Source organism: Bombina bombina, chromosome 4 (assembly GCF_027579735.1).
Source record: "Bombina bombina isolate aBomBom1 chromosome 4, aBomBom1.pri, whole genome shotgun sequence".
Lineage (NCBI taxonomy): Eukaryota > Metazoa > Chordata > Amphibia > Anura > Bombinatoridae > Bombina > Bombina bombina.
The window spans coordinates 458,003,625-458,029,309 of NC_069502.1; the positions used below are offsets into that span (position 1 = coordinate 458,003,625).

Here is a 25,685-nt window from a genome sequence, read left to right on the forward strand (position 1 = left end):
GGGTGAAGTGGGAGGGATGAAGTGCTCTTGACAATTTGGGTAAACTTTGCCTCTTCCTAGTGACACGGAAGTGAATCCCAGGCGTAATGAATCATGGAATTTTATCAAGTAAGCATACATTACAAAAAATATGGCTACGAAAAGATCCTAATGGCATGAGCAGCCACCTACTTCTACATTCAGATCCTCCTATATATAGTGTTTTCTACAGAAAATTTTGACCACTGGGTGGCATTATGCAGTAGCCAGGTTGTGTAATACTTGTGGCCAATACAATCAGCCTGGCTATACATACAACTGACATAAGGGTGAAGTGGGAGGGATGAAGTGCTCTTGACAATTTGGGTAAACTTTGCCTCTTCCTAGTGACACGGAAGTGAATCCCAGGCATAATGAATCATGGAATTTTATCAAGTAAGCATACATTACAAAAAATATGGCTACGAAAAGATCCGAATGGCATGAGCAGCCACCTACTTCTACATTCAGATCCTCCTATATATAGTGTTTTCTACAGAAAATGTTGACCACTGGGTGGCATTATGCAGTAGCCAGGTTGTGTAATACTTGTGGCCAATACAATCAGCCTGGCGGTGTGCCCATTAAAAAGGACCTGGGGAGAACAATTCATATAGCATACATCTTATATTACAGCCAAATAGCCTTAGGTCATGGGCTGGCAATTTTATTTCAAATCTAAGAGCAAGACAAGGGTTATGAGTAGATATATGAAGAATAACCAGACAGGTAGAAAAAGAAATAACATTCTAGAGAGTTTTTCAAGCCCTGCCTTACATTGATAATAATATATACTACACATTCTTCCTGTATTGCAACCCTACTTCATATTGTGGTTCACAAGCACAACTATTTTTTTCGATTACATCGGATAAAAAATAAAAATAAAAACACACAATACCATTTTTTCCCTATATTTAAAATAAAATCCACAAACTGCGTGTTAGAAAGATAAACGTCAGACTTAAACTTTACATTAACACAAATGTTCAATTTTTAAGCACAAAAACACATTTTTATAATGAAGCGAAACCACGAATTGTTTGAAAAAAAAGAGTTAGAACTAAGAGGTAGACCATCACTGTTTATAACATTCTGTTATTCACTCTTCCAGAAACTTTGCATTAAAATGCAAAAACGTCAACAGGTCCACATGCTTTTGACGGAAGCTGGCTATCTTTTTGCAAGCTATATTGCCTGCAGCAGAGTAGAGGAGCTCAAATGGTGTTGAAGTGACTGGATGCATAAGTAGGATTTTGCTAATTTCGTCAAGGTGGGATATTTATCTTTGTTAGCTCCACCAGTATGCCTGGACTTAATTTCTAACTATCTATCTTGGCTGTTGATGTCCTCATCAGGTTGCCGATCTTTATTCTCTTCCTCACTGCTGCTCCCTAGCTGTCCTTACTGGTCCTCAGCACACCGTGTGAAAAACAAATGTCTGTAGACTTCTTTTAGGCTAAGGACATAACCATAAAACACAATACCATGTGCAGGAGTTCATTGCAGTTAAGCAACTGGTGCAGTCCATAGACCAACTAATCGAGTGAGATTAGTTGACAGCTATTTTCATAATTGATTAGTGGTTGCAGCTCTAATATGAAGCTAAAGGGACAGTCAAGTCCCAAAAAAACTTTCATGATTCAAATAGGGCATGCAATTTTAAACAACACCTCTCTGCGAGTCCCTTCGTTGGCTCTCCATTCACAGCAGAATTAAATTAAAAATTCTCACCAACGCCGCTCCCCTCTACCTATCCTCTCTAATACACAAGTATACTCCAGCCCGCCCACTAAGATCCAACAATGACCTGCTCTTTGCATCCACGACTATCACCTCCTCTCATGCTAGACTGCAGGACTTCTGTCGTGCAGCACCTACCCTCTGGAACACTCTCCCTCGTGCTGTCAGGCTTTGCCCTAATCTTTCTTCCTTTAAATGTTCCCTGAAGACTTTTCTGTTCAGAGAAGCCTACCACCCAACTAAATAATAAATTAATTTCACTTACCTAACATTTCCCTCATCTAACTCTGTATTAACATCTTTCTCAATCTTGCAGTCCTCACCTCCTGTTTCTCAACCTCCTACCCTTCTAGATTGTAAGTTCCCACGGGAATAGGGCCCTCAATCCCTCCTGTATGTGTTAGAAAATTTTGTCCTGTCTCTTACAAGTTTTGTATTGTTTTATTTATATGAATTGTATCCATGGACAGCGCTGCGGAATATGTTGGCGCTTCATAAATAAAATAATAATAATAACTTTCCAATTTACTTTTATCACCAATTTTACTTTGTTCGCTTGGTATTCTTAGTTGAAAGCTAAGCCTAGGAGGTTAATATGCTAATTTCTTAGACCTTGAAGGCCGCCTCTAATCTAAATGCATTTTTAGTTTTTCACCACTAGAGGGCATTAGTTCACGTGTTTCATATAGATAACATTGAGCTCATGCACATGAATTTACCATGGAGTCAGCTCTGATTTGCTAGTCTGCAAGTATGTCAAAAGAACTGAAATAAGGGGGCAGTCTGCTGAGGCTTAGATACAAGGCAATTACAGAGGTTAAACAAGTATAATTATAACTGTGTTGGTTATGCAAAACTGGGGAATACTAATTAATGGATTATCTATCTTTTAAAACAACAAAAATTCTGGTGTTGACTGTCCCTTAATGCATTATATACTTTATTAATAACAGGGAATACTGAAATGTCTCAGTTCCCATGTGTATCTTTCTTGTTAGATATGAAATCCAATATGTTCAGCATAAAAAGGTAAAGCCTTGGTTTCACTATTATCAGTCTCTACAGATAAGACTCATTTGGGGCGTTTTCAATGTTCTTGGTTATTTGGAAGTTTAGAAATTCTAGTTCTAATTAAAATAAATTCTAATTAATATACTGTATAGCTAATAAGTATGATACTTTATAACTATTTTGACTAGCTAGTGCTGAAGTTAAAATAATTTTTTCTACTTTTTTCACAAAATATAAACGAAAACAGGTCTATAAGAGTTGTACATATTACACACTATACATTACAAGACAGGTATTTGGTAATCAAACATTCTTGGCACTAAGCAGGAAAGATGATCAAGGCACCTTTACTCACCTTAACTGAGGCTGAATAAGTACACTTAACTGCTGGTGTATCAAAACAGGGGAAGAACGAGCGGTTGCAGACAGAGTGTCCCTGAGTGAACACAAACAGCTGAGAGCTTCCATAAGAGAGTTCAGGATCAAGCCACCATAACTGTGAACACAACAATTAAGAGATATTTAAATCTTTAGAAAAAAAACAAAAACTGGGGAAATACTATGTAAACACAGGAAACAAATAGCATTCAAAGCAACGATTAGCCTGAGAATAGTATGTATATTTTTAGAATTATATTATTAAATATTGAAGCTATAAGTGTAAATGATTAGTTTCTATAAAGTAATTGGTTCCATCATGCACAGATCATTATTAAAAGGACATGAAACCCAAAAAATGAATTTCATGATTCAGATAGCGCATACAATTTTAAACAACTTTCCATTTTACTTGTATTATTTATTTAATTTGCTTGCTTCTCTTGTTATCCTTTGCTGAAAGGTTTATCTGGGTAAGCACAGGAGCAGCAAAGAACCTAGGTTCTAGCTGCTGATTGTTAGCTGCATATATATAGCGATTGTCATTGGCTCACCTATGTGTTCATTTAGAAACCAGTAATGCATTGCTGCTCCTTCAACAAATGATACCAATAGAATGAAACAAAATTTGATCATTGCGCTCAATGTGTCCTGCCTTTTCATCTCTGAGCACTCTGCCGCATCAGGTCGCGTAGCTGAGCGCTCAGAGATGAAATATTTGAACTTCAGAAATGATGCGACGCTGTGCAAAGCAGCTGCTTCGCCTCGCACTGCATGGCATTGCGCCGCTTCGCTTGCAGTGTGTCACAACCTTTAGGGAGGAAAGAGGACCGGTTTGAAAACCAGTGAGAGAGCATACAATCCCCCACCCCACTTTAAAAATGTCTTTCATGATTCAGATAGAGAATGCCTGAAGCCCTACATAACAAAAAATAGTGCTGCCATCTAGTGTTCCTGCTAATGTTGGCGCTCTACAAATAACCGATAATAATAATAATAATAATAATAATGTATAACATTGTTGCAAAACTGCTGCTATATAGTGCTGCAGACAATACACTCTTGAGCTTACATGTCTGCTTTTCAAATAAGGATAACAAGAAAATGAAGAAAATAGAAGTAAATTAGAAACTTGTTTAAAATGTTATGTTCTATCTAAATCATGAAAGAAAAAAAATTGAGTTTTATGTCCTTTTAATTATATTATCTAATTGTGCACAGCCTTTTTATATGCACACTTTGAAGCACCTGCTCCTACTGAGCATGTGCACAAGTTTGAAGGGTCTACGGATATGGGTCTGTGATTTGATGGCTATCACATGATACTGGGGGCTGACAAATGAAGGGAATTTTAAATTATTCTTAAAACAAATGTACTACTCATTTGAAATTCAGAGTAACTGCTATTGCATTACTTTTTACTATGCATGTGTTAATTATGCAATTCTACTGTATTTATTAGACACTTAGGTTCTTAGATGGGTCTGGTATAGTACCTTTTATGGCCCATAAAAACTGAGAAGTCAGTTCATAGAAATATGGCACACAACACTAAAATTTCTATGGCAATTCCTACTACTTAGTGAGGCATGAATTCCCTCTTTAAGAGAGGATATGTTTTCTGTTTGTAGTTCTTTTCTTTAGGCAAAAAAAAGAGTTCCTCTATACAGTGAATACTTTAGGTAATTGCCATAAAAATGGTAAGCTACGAATAAGAAAAACCATAAGCCCCAACAACGGAGAGGAGTCTTCTCTTTCAAAAGTGTGGCCTATGTGCGTTACAGGAAAGATAAGAAAACAGAAAACCTCCAGGTCTCTGGTACCTAATGGGTGGGGAATCACCATTATTAGTATGTGTCCTCATTTAAAAAAAGTGAAATTTCCTAATATAATGAGTCCCTTATTTTTTTTTTAATTCTTGTACTACAGGACAAAGAATTGTGTACTGACCGTTGTAACCCATACACAGTAAATAAAGAGAAAACTACACAATTGTTTTCTAGGCAGCAGGGCCCTACTGTTTGTCTGCTTGTTTATAATTTTCTTCTCTATTGCACAATATGTTAGCATATTTTAAAGATGATATATATTATATGAAACTATATTTAAACATAAAAAATTCAATTTAAAAAGTTAAATTTAAGCTGTTTATTTTGAAACTAACAGGAAGTGCATGCATGTATACAACTCGTCCTTGTTTGATAAAAAAAAACAACTCCCACAACTGTACTAATGGCCAGTGGCACACACACTACAAGCATGACCACAAAAAAATGTTTTCAGCTCAGAAAATCCTCTCTCCATTATTTATACATCTTTAGAAACATGGTACATCAAGCAGCTCAAGCCAAGAAAGCCTACCAACAGCTTGTAAATCCCAAAATTTCTAAACGCTAGAGATAACATATTAAAAGGGAAATACAACAAAATGTTTGTCTAACTTCATTGTGTTATTTTTTTTAGTGTTTTCATTATCGCAACATAAGTCGTCATAATTTGCTCTATACAATTCCCTAATTAACAGGTCATGGAATGGGTGAACACTCACCGCGGGCCCCTCGCCAGTGATGTAATGCACAATAACCTGGAATGTTTCATCAGGCTGTAAATTCTGAGGCACAAAGATGTTAAGAGCAGAGCCGTAATCAGTGAATTCATCGACCCTGAAGTCCAATGGGAAGCAGCAAATAGAATGGGAGGGCACAGAATTCATGGCACTATGTAACCCACAAGCAGGACTGAAGTTACTGGAAAAAGGATCTGAACCAGGAAGATCTGGGGTAGGAAAGTATGTTGGGGAGGCAGCTGCGAGGAAGCTGCCCTCCAGGCCTGGGGATATGACTGATTCTGGTGACAATGAATAGCAGGAAGATGAGTGTGAGGAAAAATCTACAGATGGTGAAAGTGGGGTTGACATGTGGTTAAAGGATGCTGGGCGTATATTTTTGAAGGAGGAAAGTGAAGGTTGGTGTCCATTAACAGAGGGACATGGGCATCCTGAAAAAACACAGGAGTCTCTAGAGAGATCACAATCACCAGATTGCATGCTAGACAAGTGACTAGGCACAGGTGGCCTTGAAACTGAGAGGTCAAGAGGCTCTGGTGTATCCTCTGGTGAGTGCCTTGGACTTGCAGCAGGTGTTGGAGAAGTCACATACCATAAGTCATTAGGGTTAGGGCTTTGGGGTGACTTAGGAGACCCTAAGACATCCTCTGACTCCAGGTTATCAGTAAGTACAGGATGTGCACTTGTTTCAGCAGTGGCAGATTTCTGGTCAACCTGGGTACCTGACTGGTAAGTGGGGGCACATGGATGCTTAGCAGAGTCAGTCTCCTGTCTCCCTCCTCTCCGGCACCGGACAGAACTGACCCTGAGGGCTGGGTGGGTGTCCAGAACCAATGTCGAACTCCCAGGCAATAGAGGACTAAGTTCCAACACCAAACATCCAGCCAGCTCTCTGGACTCAGGCCGCAATTCTAGGCCCAAGTGAAAATGGTGCAGTCTAAAAACCTGAAAACTGGAGGCCGAAGCAGGATCCGGAGGTCCCGGAATGGAACGGGGTGTAGACGCAGCTCCAGGCCCAGGACGCAGAGGGCGGCGGCAACAACACAGAGCTGGACATGGTGTAGAATAGGACATTTCGATGCAAGTGGCTCAAGTAGCTTTGAGAGTCAAGAAAGACCGAGTACGGCCGTCTATTCTAAGTAAAATCCATTGGGGCCCCGAGAGGCCTTAGCCTGGAAGTACCACAACAGAAACCGGCCGGTCCGGGACAGGAAGTGACAGAGCTGGGAGGAGAGGCCTGTACCAGTACAACCCACCAAGCTTCTGAATCTGCACAGAAGCCCAGGAGAGGAGATGGGAGTCATACTTACTCAATCTGGCAGCGTTTCATGGGCGGCAGTCATATAATGTTTAAAAGTCAGTGTTACAAGCCTGTGACATAAAGTACATATAACCTTTATAATTTAGTGACAGCCAAGAAAATTGTTATCTAATCGGTGGAGTTGGAAGTAATTTGTTGGTAACAGACGATAATGCGTCCCAATAGTATATGATAGTCTTAAATCAATACACACGGTTATAGCGCTATGCTGTACCTGTATAACCAACAATGGCATAGCATGTGATGATAATCTAATATACCTTTACATGTTAGTTGTTATATGGTTTTGTTATTCTTGTAAATTCTCTGATTAATATTTTATTGTTACAACGTCAAACATTAGTGTAGGACAACGGAAAAACACAGAGAGCCAGTGTCCTTACAACATCCTGTTTGGTCATTTTCAGCAACCTGTTAGCCAAACCTGAAACAGTAGTACTTGAGCACTTTCAAAAGAAACATTTCCAATTATTATTCCCTCTTGAAGCAACCTTAGGAGAGTCTACTCCAGAATTGTTATTGTTTAAAAAGATAGATAATCCCTTTATTACCCATTCCCCAGTTTTGCATATCCAACACTGTTATATTAATATACTTTTTTACCTCTATGATTACTTTGTATCTAAGCCTCTTCTGACCCTTTGTCAAGTGACTATTTATTATCTATTGACTTGCATTTTAGACAATTAGTGCAGTGTCCTGCACAACTCCACAATGTTCTCTATATGGCTCACATGAATTAGCAGTCTCTTGTGAAAAGCTAATAATAAAGCATGTGATAAGAGGCTGTCTGTAGAGGCTTAGAAATATGCAGATATTTAGAGGTTTAAATGTTATAAAGTATATTAAAGTGATGGTAAATACAAGCGTATAACAAACGCTAGGATTTACCATCACTAAAAATAAACATTAGTTTCTGTGATCGTTTAGTAAAAAACGATGTTAAACTTACCATATTAGCCCAGAGACAGAACTTTTTTTTCACTTTCTGCGATGACATTTTTTTAGTGAAAATTTTTCTGCAGGTCATTTTTAAATAAAATTGTAAATTTGTCAGTTACACTAAAGCACCAGATCAATTGCAATGTGTTGGTTAACTGGCGAATAAAGCAATATTTAAAGTTGTATAATCTAGTGCAGTAGTTGAAAATTGCATTGCAAATTAGCTGCAGACATAAAAAGTAATTGTAAAATGTCTCTTGAATTTGTTTCCTTTTCTCTTAGTCTAACATAGAAATGTAGTAATTAAAAAGGTGCATTGCTAATACAAACCTCTTACATTCAGAGGAAAACAGCTTTGCAGACTGTGAAAAGCTAGGGAATGAGCATGCAAAAATCTCAGAGCCAGACAACAATCAATGCACTGCTGCTTTGCAGCACTACTGCATATTTGACTGTTGTCTTCAAACAGCACTTTGTTCTGGATGCACTGTGTTAAGGAAAACTTACACAATGCAACCAGAGAACAGCCCTGTTTAAAAAGAACAGCCTAATGTGGAGCAGCACTGAAAAGTTAAAGTGCTAACAGTTGCTGTTCTTTCTGCAGACATGCTGCATTTTCTGCGATGACATCTCAGATCACTCTATGTTCTGCCTTGGGGCCTATTAGTATAACAAGTATATCGCTAACTCAGCTCCTCCGGCCACCCACGCCACAGCACTCTTCTCCAGTGAGGTGACGTTTCCACCTCTAGACCGATAGCCGTGCTAGGATGTCAGTTGATATGCACGGCAATTGGTCTAGAGGTGGAAACGTCACCTCACTGAAGAAATCGTTGCGTGCCGTGGGCGGCCGTAGGCGCTGAGTTAGCGATATACTTGCCTTACAGATAGTTTAACAGAGTTTTTTACGGAACGATCACAGAAACTAATGTTTATTTTTAGTGATGGCAAATCCTAGCATTTGTTAAACGCTTGGGTTTACCATCACTTTAATATAACAATATTGGTTGTGGAAAGCTAGCCCCCAGTGGAAGGAGAGAGGCCCAGATACAAGTACTGGTGGGTGGGACAGCCTCAAGGGAGGGTATTTAGCATGGGGCTTATTTGAATTGGCGCCATACTTTTAAAACCACAACGGAAAAGGTTTGTTGCATCCAAGAAAATGTCACTATCAGAAGTGGGATGGAGCTGGACGAGTTCATCTGGAGGATACGGCCATGGCTGATGAGAAAGGCCCTGAATGGATTAAGGAGCACCTTTAAGGGATTCTGGCAAGGATAAGCAGTGGGTGAACAAGTCAGTGCGGCAGTGTCCAGGCCACTTTCAATAGGGCGATCGTGCCCCCCTGAAAGGCTCAGTCCGGTAATGAGCCAGGGGGGCATTAGAAGTAGGAGTAGCCCTAGTGGTGATAGAAGGAAGGCTTCATCAATAACAAATTTCAATTGATGGGTCCATAGGACAAACTACAACATTTCAGGCAGGCAATAGGCCCTTAGTCATGTATACTTAATTAGATACAGCTGTGTGTCTTTTATACCCTCACCTGTTGCACAAACAAAATCTGTACAGTAGTGACATCATGTAGTCAAAAATTGGTACTACAATTCATCTATTTTATCTATGTCATATAAGTACAGAGTATTCATAAAAATTCTATTCTGTACTTATATTGAACATTGAATTGTTTGTGCAAAAGGTGAAGGTATTAAAGACACAAACCTGTATGTAATTAAGTCTACATGACTAAGGGCCTTTTGCAGGCCAGAGATGTTGTAGTTTTTCCTATTGACCCTTCAAGGAGACAACAAAGGTCCTTTTAAATATATTGGTGGCTGGAATCTATGTTGAAATTTCTTATTGAAGAAAACTTGGCAGGTCTGTGGTTCTGTGCCCCAGTGTTGTAAGTGTGCTGTTTTCCAAATTTAATTGAAGGATAGGAGGAAGGCTGCCAGGCGTGGGCCTTCCATACATAAGGACACAGAAGATGAAACTATGCAAGGTATTATTTTGGAGGAAGAGCCTGCAGTCTGTTTGGTCAAAAAGGTACACAGGGCTGCACATACAGCAGGTGAGGAAAGTGTTCAGGAGCAGATGCATGGCCCATGTAGGCCTGATGGTAAAAGGGTTTTTACAGAACATGAGCAGGCATACGGCTCTATTGAGCCTGAAGTATCATTACCCTCTGTTGTTTCTGAGCTCCTTGACCTAAGGGGGTATACTGGTCTGGAATTTTTTCAAACTTTATAGTATAGAGAAGTAGAGACGGGGGCTGTTGGGAACAGGGAGGTCAGTATTATTTTGTCAGATGTCCCAGTGGGGTGACTTTTTGGCCCATTGCGGAGTATGGATCCCAGCAAGATAGTGTGAGGGTGTTTTAAAAAATCCAGTGGTCAGGGCTAGGCATCCTGTTACCAGCATTAAGTTTTATCCGTCTAGGGTCCCTCCCAGAAAGGTTAGTCTAAGCCAGTGTTTAATGAGGATATTGAGTCCTTTTATAGTTCTTCTGAAGATGAGCACATGGTCCATCCTTCCCCCAGGTTGGAGTGTGTGAAGGTAGTAATGAGTTATAATGAATTGCCATTTTGTCTCACAAATAATTTGGGTTCAAAGATGTTAGCTGAACACTATATTGATTCTAGACTGAGGGTCAACTCTTGGAGAGAAGATACAGATACTTACAGCAAAGTTGATAAACTGGTTAAGTTCAGAATATAACAAGTTAACTTAGAGTTCAAAATTCTGTGCTAACAACTGGCATATAGAGAGCTAAAGTTCTGTTAAACCTTAAAAGGTTAAAAAGCAAATGTAGTGTTGCAAGGTTCAGAAAATACAGGACGACAGTTGTTAGTAAGCTTATCAGCCTGTATCAGAAGTGGGTTTAATCTTGTGTGTTATTCACATGCACAGTCAGAAGTAAAGAGAGGTGTGTTAAGCAGGCAAGGCAACAATATACAAGCAATACCTGACATGCAGTAATGCGGAAGATGGTACTTGCTTTTAGTTGATCCACTCCGATTCTTGTACCAGAGGAATAGAGTGCCTGGTAGTTACCTAACTGGCTCAAGCAGACGGAACCGCTCCTGCGGTTGTGGATGTTGAGTCGGGAGAGCTGTCGGAGGCTGGTGACGTCAGACAGCGCAGGGAAGCATCGTAACTGAAGCAGAGGTGAAATCCAGCTCCCGGATGAATCTATGATGGAGAATTGGAGATGAGTAGAAATAACTAAAAGTGAAAAGAAATTCAGTAGGTAAAATCCAGAAGTCAGGTTCTGGTAAGTCGGCAGGAGTACCAACAGGACTAGGAGACTTAAAGTTCCAAGAGTAGAAGGCTTACAGATATCCGTAGTAGAAAAGAGAGCAGGAAGCACTCTCTCCCATAGATACAATTTACCAAGCAGTGATGAGTGAAAGGAGGGGACATTTATAGTGATAGGAAATGAGAACTAGTATATTTTAGAGGGCCAGTAAAGTTTGTACAATGAACTGGCACATGACAGAGTGATGGGATACTCGTATAGGGTCCCTTGAGAGGTTAATCGGCCAGTCAGTTTGTATACAGGAACAGCCAAGACGAGTGGCCAATATAGCTGGTGGTCATTAATTGGTAGTAATTTAAATAAAAAATATTTTGCCATCTCAGGAGCGGCTGTTGTTCAACAGCACAGACAAGTTGACTGGACCCTAGTGATGACCCCGAGATGGGCAGAGCCTCAACATCGACTAGTGTGGTTATTGCTGGGGCTCCAACTGCCATGGAGGGATCAAGGGGTATTAGGGTAAAAGAACCAGCTAGACCAAGAAAAAGGACAGGTGCTTGTGTTCCTAGGGGTGGGGGTCAGTCTAGGCGCAGGGAATGGGCAGATGATACACCCTTGGATAACAGCAATGTGAGCACAAAAAGAGTTAGGGAGTGTACACCTGATGGTGTGCAAGACAGATTCATTAGGGTAGTTCCTAGGAATTTTTCAGGCACATATAGAAAATAATCACAGGCTGATGTAGGTACAGCAGGATCTACCAAGGTCTCGGGTGGGAGAACTAAATACTCTGGGGACAGTTCGGGAGCAGATGGCTTGGAAAAGGGAGAATGATGCAACAGCAGTGGCAGGAAAACAAGGGTTATCAGTTCAGGAGAAGGAAGGAAGTGTATGTGCAAGTGACGTGGTGCATGGGGACAGGGTCTCTGTTAATTTGCTTGAAGGCCTGAGAGATTTGTTGAAAATGATGGATGTCCTCTGTAGTTTTTTCCTCACCTCCCTTGGCCGCTAGCATGTGGGTGCCTTCACATAGTGTAGATCAACCAAGTATGGCTTCCAGTTCTGCAAAATGGCAAGGTGCTATTACAGCCCAGGTAGAGGACAGGGAGCAAATTCCCCCTTTAAGTCAGACCGGTCCTTTTTCTAGTTTGGAAAAAGAGGCGGAGGATCTAATCTTAGAGTCGCAGACACAGCAATGTCTAGATCATGCCTTTGTTCAATTGGTTCATAGAAATAAGGATGGACAGTTCGTATTAAAAATCCCAAAAACTTTATTTGTATCCTTAAAAGCGTGGTAGGAAAACAAGTGCAATAGGGTAAGCGTAGCACCACCTGGCTTACGCCGTAATCATAGCCAATAGTGCTAGGATCAACCTGTCCCATTTAAAAATACTAAGAAGCAACCATATAGGTTGCTGAAAATTTGATACACTGTTTCCAATTATTTCATTAAGATACCATAGTTACGTGTAACAACAACAGAAGCGGACTGGATGTTAAACAAACACCTTGTAAAACACATGAAATACAGTTGAACAATATTAAATATACCCAAAGTTAATGGCCCAGTACATACATATTGAACAATATATATTTAATACTAGACATTAGATTGTATAGTAATAAAACCTTAGGTAGAGCATCATTGGTGTATGTTTGCAGGTTAAAAAATATAGAATAGTTAATTGGAAGAGCAAGATAACCCCAATCCTGGACATGCCGTGTCTCAGAGTTTCTAGAACTAGAAGAATACTACTATATGAAAAACTCCAAAATGGGTGTATACGCAGAAATGCTAAATGTATGGGAACAATACCTCAAAAAGAAATACCGGATACCTACACATGTCATTCAATAGCATAAATAATCGATTACCAGGTGGAATTACCGCGTATGGAGTATAATTCGAAACATTACCTTTTAAAAATGAAACTATATCTGTGTAGACAATAAGTGTCAAGAAATACGACTTTATTGTTTCAACTCAACAGCTAGATGTACAGTTCTTGAGCAGAGTGCAAAACATCCTTTTCTTTTTCTACTCTCCATCTCTTTCTCTCCTCCTTACCTTCAACTCAGATAGTAAGTTATTCATGTTTACTCTCAATAATGACAAAACTTGTAAAACTCTTAGACAATCAGTTTAAATGGTCATATACACATTTATAAGAGAAGGTATTTCTGTTTCTTTTTCCATAAAGTTTCTGTCATTACTTTGTAAAATTTAATGACGCAACTATGCAATTACTGGGGAGCTGCGCCTCCCATATTGTAATTTTCAAATAAAGTTAGTTAGTCCCCTTTTTAACTTTGCCTATAATGAAGGGCAATGTAAGTGGGGTACCTCTTGCAAGTCAAAGCATGAATGCTCAGGTTGCGGAGTATACCATCCTTTAGAAAAATGTTTCAAAAAAGGCAGAAATCCTGGTAAGCCAGAATTTCCTGATGATTTCGGGGTACCAATTGCCTTAGAAAAATCAGAAGGTCTGTTGACAGTGCTGTTTTTTAGGCATTACTATTGACTCGGATTTGATGGAATGTAGGCTGCAAGTTCTTAGATATTAAAGTGCAGATCAAGGCTTTTTTTGTCCTTGTCCGCATACAAAGTTCGCTTGAAATAATTGTAATCTTTGTTGGGTAAAATAAATTTTGCCTGCCATATTATCCCCATGGGGAGAGTTTTTTTTGTAGGCGTCTATCTTTGGCCACAGCAGGGATTCATAAACTGAATAATTTTGTGTGACTCACTGGAGAACTTAAAAAAAAATCTGACACACAACGATAGTCCCTCAATTCGTCTGGTAGATCCCCTCCCTACTTTGCTTTACCTTGTTGACTTGAGGGACTATCGTTGTGTGTCATATCTGCATGTGGATAAGTATCTTATTGACTGTTTCCAGGACATATGCTGGATGCGTGTGTTTCCTATATACTATCTGAAAGTGCAGCATTCTATGCTTTTGACACGTTCTTGGCATAAATGAATCTAACCTACCTATGCCACACACTAAGGGCCAGTAACTGTGATTAGGCATGGATATGCCAAGTGTCGGAAGATTTAACATTTGCTTGTGGATCCGTTTTTGCTTTAAGCTGACCATTCTTTGTTTGTGCCACATGCTTTGCAGCACTAATTGGAGAACCTCACTGGATTTGATTGCTTTGCTGAGCCTTACTTATATTCATGCATCTACGCTTTATCGCTTTGCATATCCTTTCCAAGCGAATCTTTGGGATAGTTATACAGTTTCAGTGGTGCACCACTTAAGTCAGTCCCTTGGCTACATCTTTGCATATTATAGCATATTATTATTTATGGGGATCCCCGACTTATATGTGTTTTTATTTGTATATATTGTTATTAATAAATGTATTTGATGATTTTTTGCACAGATTGCGCATGTTGTCTCCTTCCTTTATATATGATAAAATTGTCTTATAGCTGCTGCTTTTCCTAGACTTTTGGACCGCACTGATTTGTGTAGTCCTCTCTCTCTCTTTTTTTTTTTTTTTTTAAAGAAAATTTTTATTGAGGATTAAAGAAACATAGACATACAGGCACTTTTAAAGGAGGGTTATACAGTTGTTACACTTCACAACAGCATAGCAATACCCATACTAATAATTGCAGTTAATACAAAAGAGTGTAAAATTAAATAATAAAAACAATTGCCTAAATAGTACCTTCATTATATATCAAAAGATAACAGACTCTAACCCACATTTTTTTTTTGTTATGTTTATCTCCTTGAAGCTGATGAGGCCACTTTTGGGTCTCCAACGTAGCTATTACAAAGGATAGTAGGAGAATTATAATCAGGTAAGGCCACTTTTGGACCTTCACAAACCATTTTAACTATAGATATGACAAATATATATATATATATATATATATATATATATATATAAAAGTATAACTGTATATAGCATAAATATAACCCACAGTGAAATTTACTAATGTAACAACAATTGTATGAAGTTAGTGGGTTTTTAACTCGGATAGTAAGAACATTAGAAAACAATCAAACACAGAGTATGCGTGTCATGCTAGGTAATAAGGAAACCACCTATACAGCAGCATGGGAGCCACAAAAGATTTAACAGGGTTTAGTCTATATACAGTACATAAGGGGAATGTAAAGGGTACCGGAGCTTGTTGATATAGAGGTGGTAAGCTTGATGTCCTAGGAGCAATAGTTGGATCTCATAGCAGGAGGAAGTGCATTGAATTATATCTCCAGATAAAAATACCCAGTGTTTCATAAAAATATGCACAGGGCTGCAAGTTAAGCAATAGTATTAAGATCCAACTAGCAAGCTGTGTTGCACTATCAAATAATATTGAAATACTAATAAAACAGGTATTCTGTTAATAGTAAACATTATTTTCAAAAGCAAATGGCAAATGACACATGGCCCACCACAAAGGATACATCTGGTTAAGGAGACGGTGTACCTGCATAGTAGGGAAATGTAATACCCTATGTCGCAAGCGGGAACAAGTAAATACTAGGAAGGAGTATACCGGGACCCACCAAGCAGATATGCATATATATGCATATATATATATATATATATATATACACACATACATACACATACCTACACATGCGTACACATACATACACACATATATAAACTATTCTGCTATAAGTATAGGTAGGTCTCCTAAGTTCAGAAGCTCACCCTCCCCCCCCCACTAGCAAGCCAAGATGTAGGAGGATAAAGTAATACTAGCTTTAGTTACAAGCTCTATTGCCCAGGTCACAGAGGTCAATGTGGGAGGTATAATGGTGGTTAAAAAACATGTCATAAATCCTAACTATCCAATGCCTAGTGATAGAGACTACAAGGAAGATTTAGGTCATGACAGACAATTAAAGTAACATAGACCTCCATATAATTCTCAAGTGTAACAAGAAGTAAAACCTGTATATTTACATAACACCACAAATACATGTATCGTTACCTTACACCCCCAGAGTTAGGCAATCAGTTATAGCCCAGCTTCAACAATGCATATAGTAAATAAAGCATATTAATAATCCCACATTCCTTGCAGAACTAACCAGCAAAAAGAATGTAAGCATGCAAATAATGTCCCGTAGTGCTTGATTGCAGCTGAGACCCAAGGCTAATCATAGTTTGGTAGTGTACTAGTGCATAAAATTGTAACGCAGGGTGATCAAAGGGCGGACTAGAACGGGCCCCCAACAAAAGGTCCTCATGATGGCATGAAAAACAGCCTCAAAGCCGTGCAGATATTAGCGGGGATATTACTGGTCCGCGGAGGCTTATTAATGTAGGTCTTTTGGCCTTACCGCTTCCAGCCCTGCACGACAAGTCAAAGTCTCCCTTATTTTAGCCCACACCATGCCGAAACCCTAAGCAAGGTGAGTGCTGCTGCCAGTACCTACAATCTTGCGGATAAAGTGAGTACACGGCATGTATACAAGCCAGCAAAGACCATTTGTTCCAAGCAGCAGAGCCTCCAGTCCTAGGTATGGCCATGAGGGAACGGGTGCAATCAATCTCACCTTGCCGTGGCGCCGGATCAGAGATTGTGATGCTGGTGAATAGGACCGCCTGTGACATCTGGTAATCCCGGCGTATCAGCACTGCGCAGCTGAGGTAAGTTATCTCCTCTAAGAGAGCAAGAGAGGTTTCCACCTCCAACTCAGATGCGGCCTTCGTTTGTGGAATAAGCGCCTGCTCAGCACAGGTTAGGGCCCCCGTTACTGCAAAGTCCTCCTGACCGGGCTCCAGCACGGGCAGCTGGTCTTTCTTAGAGACACTAACGTAGTCTACTTGGCTAGATAGGAAGGTGGTAGTAGCAATGATCGGGTCACTCCTGAGCTCATCTTCATAGCTCCTTGTTGGCAGATCCAAGATTCTGAGTTGATCGCCCTCCATGTCTTCTCCAAATAGAAATAGCTTGCATAGCTCTATCTCCAGACTCCGGTAATGGTCCCTTATCGCCTGGGTTATAGTGCACTCCCATCTGTCCAGAGCTTCCATAGCCATAGTGCAAATATGGTACGCTGCTGCAAATACAAGCCCCCTGTGTGTGGCTACTTTGAAATAGTAGATGGTTCCTGTGTTAGGATGAGAAAGTTATTACAGTGTTCTGCGGAATCTCACTGTATCATAACGGGGGTTAAGTTATAGGCCGCAGCCCGTGTTTTATTCCAGTAGATTAAATGAAGCTCCAAAAGTGTAAAATAATGGTATCCCTCGATAGGGCTCACTCTGCTGTGCAATTTGAGGGAGGAAATAATACTCAATGCAGCATTAATAAAGGTTTTGTAAGCAGATTGATGTAAAGAGATGGAGCAGCAAACAATCTAGCGACCTGTCATGGCCGCCGCCCGGAAGTTCCCCCCCTCTCTCTTTTTAATATGCTTATATAGAATCCCCTTTCTAGGTTGCACTACATGATGTATGTTGTTAATTAAGTAAAGTGAGCAGTACAGCTTTATTACTTTTCTACTGGTTTAGTCAAGAACCCTATGTTTTTGGAATTGTTTCCAATTGTGGTTGCCATGTTTGTATGACGAGAGAATTTTTGCAATAGATCATTGTTCCACACGGATAACGCTGGAGTGATAACGGCAATTAACAGTCTATCTGCCTCCCCCTATAATAAGATTATTAAGAATGTTTGTACTGCAATGCTTGCGTTTGAATGGGTTAGTGAGAGCGAGGCACATTCCTGAGGTTAAGAATTCTATAGCTGATGCACTTTCTCGTTCAACTTGCTCCTCAGGCCGATGGAGTGGGTAGGCATTTCGCAGAATGGTTGTAGAGCCTTGGCACAGAGGACTTGCCAATCTGGTGAGATCGTCCTTAGCTCCCAGTTCGTGGGGGTGCTTATTCGAGGATTTGGTCAGATTAGGAGGAGTTGCTGGCTAGAGAGGGTGTAATGGAGGATCATGGAGCATGTGTTAGTATATTATTACGATGGATTTGGTCATGGAAGTTAGACAGATTGTCATCTTCCGTGCTAGACAAAATATTGTCTGCATTGGCATTACACTTTAATCTCCAAAATATTCCTGACATAACCACAATTTTTTGTGTGTCTGAATCAAGTGGTAAAGGGAGTAAAAAGATCCGGGTGTTCTAAGGATTGAGGCAGGTGTGTGAGTTGGATTATGAAGTCTCTGTTTTTGGCATTTTTTTGGTGCCTTTAGGAATTCAACATTGGTTAGTCAGAATATGTGGTTGCAGGGGGGTTTGTCAATCGAGGATGTAGTGGTTTTTTGTGTGTCTGAATCAAGTGGTAAAGGGAGTAAAAAGATCCGGGTGTTCAAAGGATTGAGGGTGCCCGGTTTCCTTTGCATTGTTGAGTAGGTTGTTGGAGGTGTTGCTACAGGTGTGTGAGTTGGATTATGAAGTCTCTGTTTTTCAGGCAGCTTCTTCACTGGCATTTTTTTGGTGCCTTTAGGAATTCAGCATTGGTTAGTCGGAATATGTGGTTGCAGGGGGGTTTGGCAATCGAGGATGTAGTGGTGACGGACTTGATACTGTCCATTATACTTAAAAAGTCTAAAATGGATCAAGTGGGGAGGGGAAAAACTATACTGAACTTCCCGACTGGGGTGAATACTTGTCCTTGGTTGGCTCTTAGGAAGTTTTTAGAGGTTAGGCCTAAATTTAGCTGTTCCTTGCTAATGCACAAAAACAGCAGAGTCCTATCGCAGTTCCAGTTTAGAGCTATTTTAGGGAGGGCTATCAGGAGTTTGGGTTTAAACCCAGAAGATTTTGGATCTTACTCTTTCAGAATAGGGGTGGCAACGGAGGCGTCAGTGTTAGGATTGAGTGAGTATGTTATAAAAGGGGTCATGTTTCTCCTATCCGGGTGTTTAGTTATATATAAGTGACACTGGCGTAATTTAAGCCAATCTTGTAGGAAAGTGAGCCCTTGTTCTTTTAGTTCATCTACTGTGTACCATCTTTGTTAATTTCCCAGGTGGTGTGTCTTCTTGGTTAAATATCCTATGTGGCCCAGCCCTGGTAAAAATTCATGGTTATCTGTAAGGGGAGTTAGCGGAGATGGTCTGCTTGAAAGGAGTGGGTATTCTTTCAATAGTTTTTTCCCATACGTTATAAGTTTCTAATGTGATTGAGGTGTAATATGTAGAGTTTAGTTTGGTGATTTTAGGACCCCAGCATAGGGCGCCTAGGTGTGTGTTACCAGATATATCATGTTCCAGGTGTACCCAGGCTTTTTTATTTTTTATATCATAATGAGAGTAGCTATTATTCCAGGCCATTATGCTAAAACATGCTCTGAAGGAGCACAGTAGCTACTAAGCAGACCCAATTTATTATGAACTTCTTGAGAACTTAAATATCTAGTTTGTCAAAGAATTGAATGCTTCTTATTATTAAAGGGTCTTGATACCAAGAACAGAGTATAGAGCAAGGGGGAAGTTGGGGAAATATCAGCGGGTAAGCACTGCTATATAAATAATTTTTCTATGTAACAATATTATTAAGTATTTAAGTTATATGATGAAAGCAACAAGAACAACAATGTAAATAGCAATGGTCAACTGCAATGGGGGGGGGGGGCGGTAGACCATAAAAATGTAAAATGACTAGGTTAATTAGTTATCATAACATAATGCATGGCGTGCAGCACTAAACTATATGACAGTTAAGTATAATTTGTAATGAATATCAAGAAGGAGCAGGTATGGCTCCAATTCAGTTAGTATGAGAATTAAGTTTTCTATTCAAAGCTTCAAAATAATATTGAAGTGAGATCATAGATATATTAATATAGAAATAAGGATATATGTAAAATATCAACGTTTTGGCCCCCAAGGTTTACTTACATGTTACTATGAATATAAACCCAATCCGTAGATAATGCCTGCAGTAAGATTGTCTATATGTGTATTGCAGATATAAAACAGAGTATTAGAGTTTGCGTAGTAATGATTCAAGTATGAAAAGGGTTCTATAGTGACCTATTCGCTTCATAAAGTAGAAAGTAGAAGTATGAAAAAGGGGTTTCAAATCACAGCAACCTTGGGATGTTCATTGCAGCCTAACATCTGGTAAAATATGTCCTACCTATATATTATTATGGGACCTAAATAATCAGTACGAACATATAAATTTAAATAAATATGGAAAACAGCATGAACAATACAATTAGAAAAGCTTGCATATAGAGAATATTACCATGGGATATACAGGGAGTGCAGAATTATTTTGCAAGTTGTATTTTTGAGGATTAATTTTATTATTGAACAACAACCATGTTCTCAATGAACCCAAAAAACTCATTAATATCAAAGCTGAATAGTTTTGGAAGTAGTTTTTAGTTTGTTTTTAGTTATAGCTATTTTAGGGGGATATCTGTGTGTGCAGGTGACTATTACTGTGCATAATTATAAGGCAACTTAACAAAAAACAAATATATACCCATTTCAATTATTTATTTTTACCAGTGAAACCAATATAACATCTCTACATTCACAAATATACATTTCTGACATTCAAAAACAAAACAGAAACAAATCAGTGACCAATATAGCCACCTTTCTTTGCAAGGACACTCAAAAGCCTGCCATCCATGGATTCTGTCAGTGTTTTGATCTGTTCACCATCAACATTGCGTGCAGCAGCAACCACAGCCTCCCAGACACTGTTCAGAGAGGTGTACTGTTTTCCCTCCTTGTAAATCTCACATTTGATGATGGACCACAGGTTCTCAATGGGGTTCAGATCAGGTGAACAAGGAGGCCATGTCATTAGATTTTCTTCTTTTATACCCTTTCTTGCCAGCCACGCTGTGGAGTACTTGGACGCGTGTGATGGAGCATTGTCCTGCATGAAAATCATGTTTTTCTTGAAGGATGCAGACTTCTTCCTGTACCACTGCTTGAAGAAGGTGTTTTCCAGAAACTTGCAGTAGGAATGGGAGTTGAGCTTGACTCCATCCTCAACCCGAAAAGGCCCCACAAGCTCATCTTTGATGATACCAGCCCAAACCAGTACTCCACCTCCACCTTGCTGGCGTCGGACTGGAGCTCTCTGCCCTTTACCAATCCAGCCACGGGCCCATCCATCTGGCCCATCAAGACTCACTGTCATTTCATCAGTCCATAAAACCTTAGAAAAATCAGTCTTGAGATATTTCTTGGCCCAGTCTTGACGTTTCAGCTTGTGTGTCTTGTTCAGTGGTGGTCGTCTTTCAGCCTTTCTTACCTTGGCCATGTCTCTGAATATTGCACACCTTGTGCTTTTGGGCACTCCAGTGATGTTGCAGCTCTGAAATATGGCCAAACTGGTGGCAAGTGGCATCTTGGCAGCTGCACGCTTGACTTTTCTCAGTTCATGGGCATTTATTTTGCACCTTGGTTTTTCCACACGCTTCTTGCGACCCTGTTGACTATTTTGAATGAAACGCTTGATTGTTCGATGATCACGCTTCAGAAGCTTTGCAATTTTAAGAGTGCTGCATCCCTCTGCAAGATATCTCACTATTTTTGACTTTTCTGAGCCTGTCAAGTCCTTCTTTTGACCCATTTTGCCAAAGGAAAGGAAGTTGCCTAATAATTATGCACACCTGATATAGGGTGTTGATTTCATTAGACCACACCCCTTCTCATTACAGAGATGCACATCACCTAATATGCTTAATTGGTAGTAGGCTTTCGAGCCTATACAGCTTGGAGTAAGACAACATGCATAAAGAGGGTGATGTGGTCAAAATACTCATTTGCCTAATAATTCTGCACTCCCTGTATAACTATGTCTAAGAAATCTGCATAAGGATATAGTGAGGAGTAAAGCTACATATCACATAAATGTAGGCTTATAAAAAGCAAGTATAATCATAAAATACATAACAGTAATCAGGGTAGCTTGTAGTGTGTTTTGTCCTAATAAAACTAAAACTATAGGGCAGTGAGAGCCATACTGAATATGCAATGTAAATAGAACGTATATAACATCAAGAGTAACAGCAAACATAATAATATGAACTATGAAAACAAATACTGATAGCTCACAATCCGTACCCTAGAAGAGAATATTAAAATCTTTACTTAGGGGGGATGGCGTAGTCAATGAGATCCAGCGAAGTAACTACCTCCTGTGTTATAATGGAGTCTGTTAATATATTTTATGGCCGTAACAGTCTCTCTCTTCGTGTGCACAATAGGTCTAAATAACACCCCACAATAAATATGTACTAACTGTCAGGGAAATAACAAATTTTACAATTTATCCACTCTACCCCCTATTGTCACTTCTACAAGATAAACGTCATATGTATTGTAAGGTATAACGTTGGGGTTTAGCCTCTTATAGAGTAGAACTTAGCTAGAAGAGCGGCAGTTCTTACATCTTGTCAGAGTATTTTATGGTGTAAAGCTTTCAGAGGGAGTAGTAAAAAAAAAACCAGAAAAACAAACAGGATAATTCAGTTATGAGCCAGTGCGTTGTAATAATCATCAAGCCTATGGCCCTAAGGTTTAGTTGATACCGGTCTTATGAATTTACCCAATGCCAGACCTAAAGCAGCTCAGAGACCTTGGTGGCAAAAACTGGGCAGATCGATGTAAATACTGCCATACATCTAATGATGTCAGTGAACTGAGAAAGTCCTGGGCTTTCTGGACCCAGCAAATGTACGTCCCCTTTATGTTACAGTGAATATTATATCTCCCGATGTAGTGCTGACATATTCCGCTCTCTCTTAGTTCGGCCAGGGTGTTGACTTCAGCCCATAAATCCTTAGGTATCTCAGCATCATCTGCCATAATGTCAATCACAACTGTTTGAATTTTGAGAACAGAGGACTCCGTGATAAGGCCCCTTCTCCGTACAACAGGAACATATCTGTCCGCAATATGAGGCTCCCCAGGTTGCCGAGCAACCATGGTAAGGCATGGCTCTGTTTCCGTCACATTTGTCCATGGTGAGTGACCCTGATTCTGCACGGCATAGTACCATGTATTCCCTGTCCCTGTCTCAGAGATAGCTGGCCGTATAGAACTATGTTGCTTACCGCTAGGTCCACTGAATTAGGCACGGTGCTCCGTTCATCCACATAGCTCACTTTCACCAGCTCTTGAGGTACTTCTCCTCTCTGACATGGAGGGCGCCAAGTCCAGCGCCCTCCTCTGTCCCACTTGAGATCAGAGTGTCTCGTTTAAGGCTCACAGACGCTCTCAATTCTACAATGAGCGCTTGGTGATGAGCTTCCATCGAAATTAGTAGACTGCGTAGCGTAAATGCAATTTCCTTCACAATTGATTGCCTGAAGTCTGGGCTCCTGTGCAAGAGAAGAAAAGTAATTCTGATGATAGCGCCAGTGTACAAATGCCTTATGCAATGGCGGCTAACTCCATGTGGTCAACAGATCAGGCCAGAAAGATCCCCGTGCTGTTGCCGCGTCAAGCTTTCTGAAATAGTAGTCCAAATCAATTGCCCCTCAGTCTAGGGCTTAAGTAAGAGAGATGGTATAGTTTAGGGTTCCATTTCTTGCTTCATATAATGATTTATTTGATTCTACAGCCAAATTTGGATATTTTTATACAGTGTCCCCGTGCAGTGCCTGCTCCTTCCTTCATTGCATTGTTGCTTCTGTGGCCTGATTCCGCCACTGCTACGGCACTCCGTGACAGCTGGAAGTTTGTGGATGACCTTTCACTAGCGGTTTCACTTTCGCTATTGGGGACGAGATGATAAGAAGCTGCTTGGACCTGTGTTTTCTGTTCAAATATATTATCTATGGCTGGTGTCAGGAATATTCCCAAATATTTCATCTGTTTTGTTTGCCACTTGAATGGGAAGGTTTGTTTTAACAATTGCATGTTGGCGGTGGGGGGGGGGGGAGTGAAACATTTAGGATTTCCGATTTGGATTCATTGATAAGGAAATTAGAAACTGTATTAAATTCTGTAAATGTGTGTAGTAATATGGGAATGGAATTGATGGGGTTTGCTAAGAAAAACAAAATTTATGCTTACCTGATAAAATTCTTTCCAGGCATAAAGAGTCCACAACGTCATTCCAATTGCTAGTGGGATATTCAACTCCTGGCCATCAAGAGGAGGCAAAGAGCACCCCAGCAAAGCTGTAAAGTGTAACTTCCCTTACCCATAATCCTCAGTCATTCAGCTGAAGGAAAATGGAAAAAGAAGAAACACAAGGGTATAGAGGTGCCTGAGGTTTACTCAAAAAAACTGTCAAATTATAATTTAAAAAGAGGGCAGGGTCGTGGACTCTCCATGCCCGGAAAGAAAGAAATTGATCAGGTATGGCATGGAGAGTCCACAACGTCATTCCAATTACTAGTAGGAACCAATACCCAAGCTAGAAGACACGGAATGAAAAGGGAGAGAGAACAAGGCAGGAGGACCTAAGCGGAAGGCACCACCGCTTGAAGAACCTTTCTCCAGCTGTCTTATAAGCAAAATGAATCATACTTTTTAACCAGAGGGAAAGGGTAGTAGAAGTGGCCTTCTGACCCTTATGCTTTCCAGAGAAAACCACAAACAGGGCAGAAGATTGCCGAAAATCTTAAGTAGCTTGTAGGTAACAACATCCAAGTTATGCAAAAGACATTCCTTATGAGAAGAAGGATTAGGACAAAAAGAAGCAACAACCATTTCCTGATTAATGTTTTGATCCGACACCTCCTTAGGAAAAAAAAAACTATTTAGTACGAAGGACCGACCTAATCTGCATGAAAAATAAGGTTTCGGGGAATCACACTGCAGAGATGAAAGCTCAGAAACTCTGCGAGTGGAAGAAATAGCAACAAGAAACAAAACCTTCCAAGATAACAATTTTATATCAACAACATGCATTGGCTCAAACAGAGCCTGTTGCAAAACTTTATGAACAAGATAAAAGCTCCAAGGAGGAAACACAGGTTTAAACACATTCCTGATTCTGACCAGGGCCTGAACAAAAGCTTGAATATCTGGCAAATGTGCCAGACGTTTGTGCAAAAGAATAGACAGTGCAGAAATCTGACCCTTCAGAGTACTGACTGACAAACCTTTCTCCAGGCCATCCTGAAGAAAAGATAAAATACAGGGAATCCTCACCCAACTCCAGGAGAAACCTTTAGATTCGCACCAATAAAGATATTTACGCCATACCTTATGTTAGATCTTGTGAGTAACAGGTTTGCGAGCCTGGAGCATAGTAACAATGACCGCTTCAGAAAACCCACGTCTAGACAGAACTAGGTGTTCCATCGCCAAGCAGTCAGCTTCAGAGAATCCAGGTTTGGATGGAGGAATCTACCCTGAATTAAAAGGTCCTTTCTCAGAGGTAACTTCCAAGGAGGAAGAGATGACATCCTTACCAGATTCGCGGACCTGATCCTGCGAGGCACTCAGGAGCTATTAGAATTACCGATGCTCTCCTGTTTTATACGAACAATGACTTGTGGAAGGAGAGCAAACGGAGGA

The 25,685-nt window shown here is 40.0% G+C and overlaps 1 protein-coding gene across 1 annotated transcript in view; it reads right to left on the minus strand.

Annotated features, from left to right (window-relative positions):
• RNPEPL1 (arginyl aminopeptidase like 1) overlaps positions 1–6,925 on the minus strand; it is a 51,697-nt gene extending 44,772 nt beyond the window's left edge. The window contains exons 1-2 of the mRNA XM_053710318.1: positions 5,699–6,925; positions 3,128–3,268 (exon numbers count right to left, since the gene is read on the minus strand). Coding sequence (XP_053566293.1) covers positions 3,128–3,268; positions 5,699–6,790 — 1,233 coding nt within the window. The 5' untranslated portion in view covers positions 6,791–6,925. The remainder of the gene's footprint in view (positions 1–3,127; positions 3,269–5,698) is intronic.
• Positions 6,926–25,685: the final 18,760 nt, after the last annotated feature.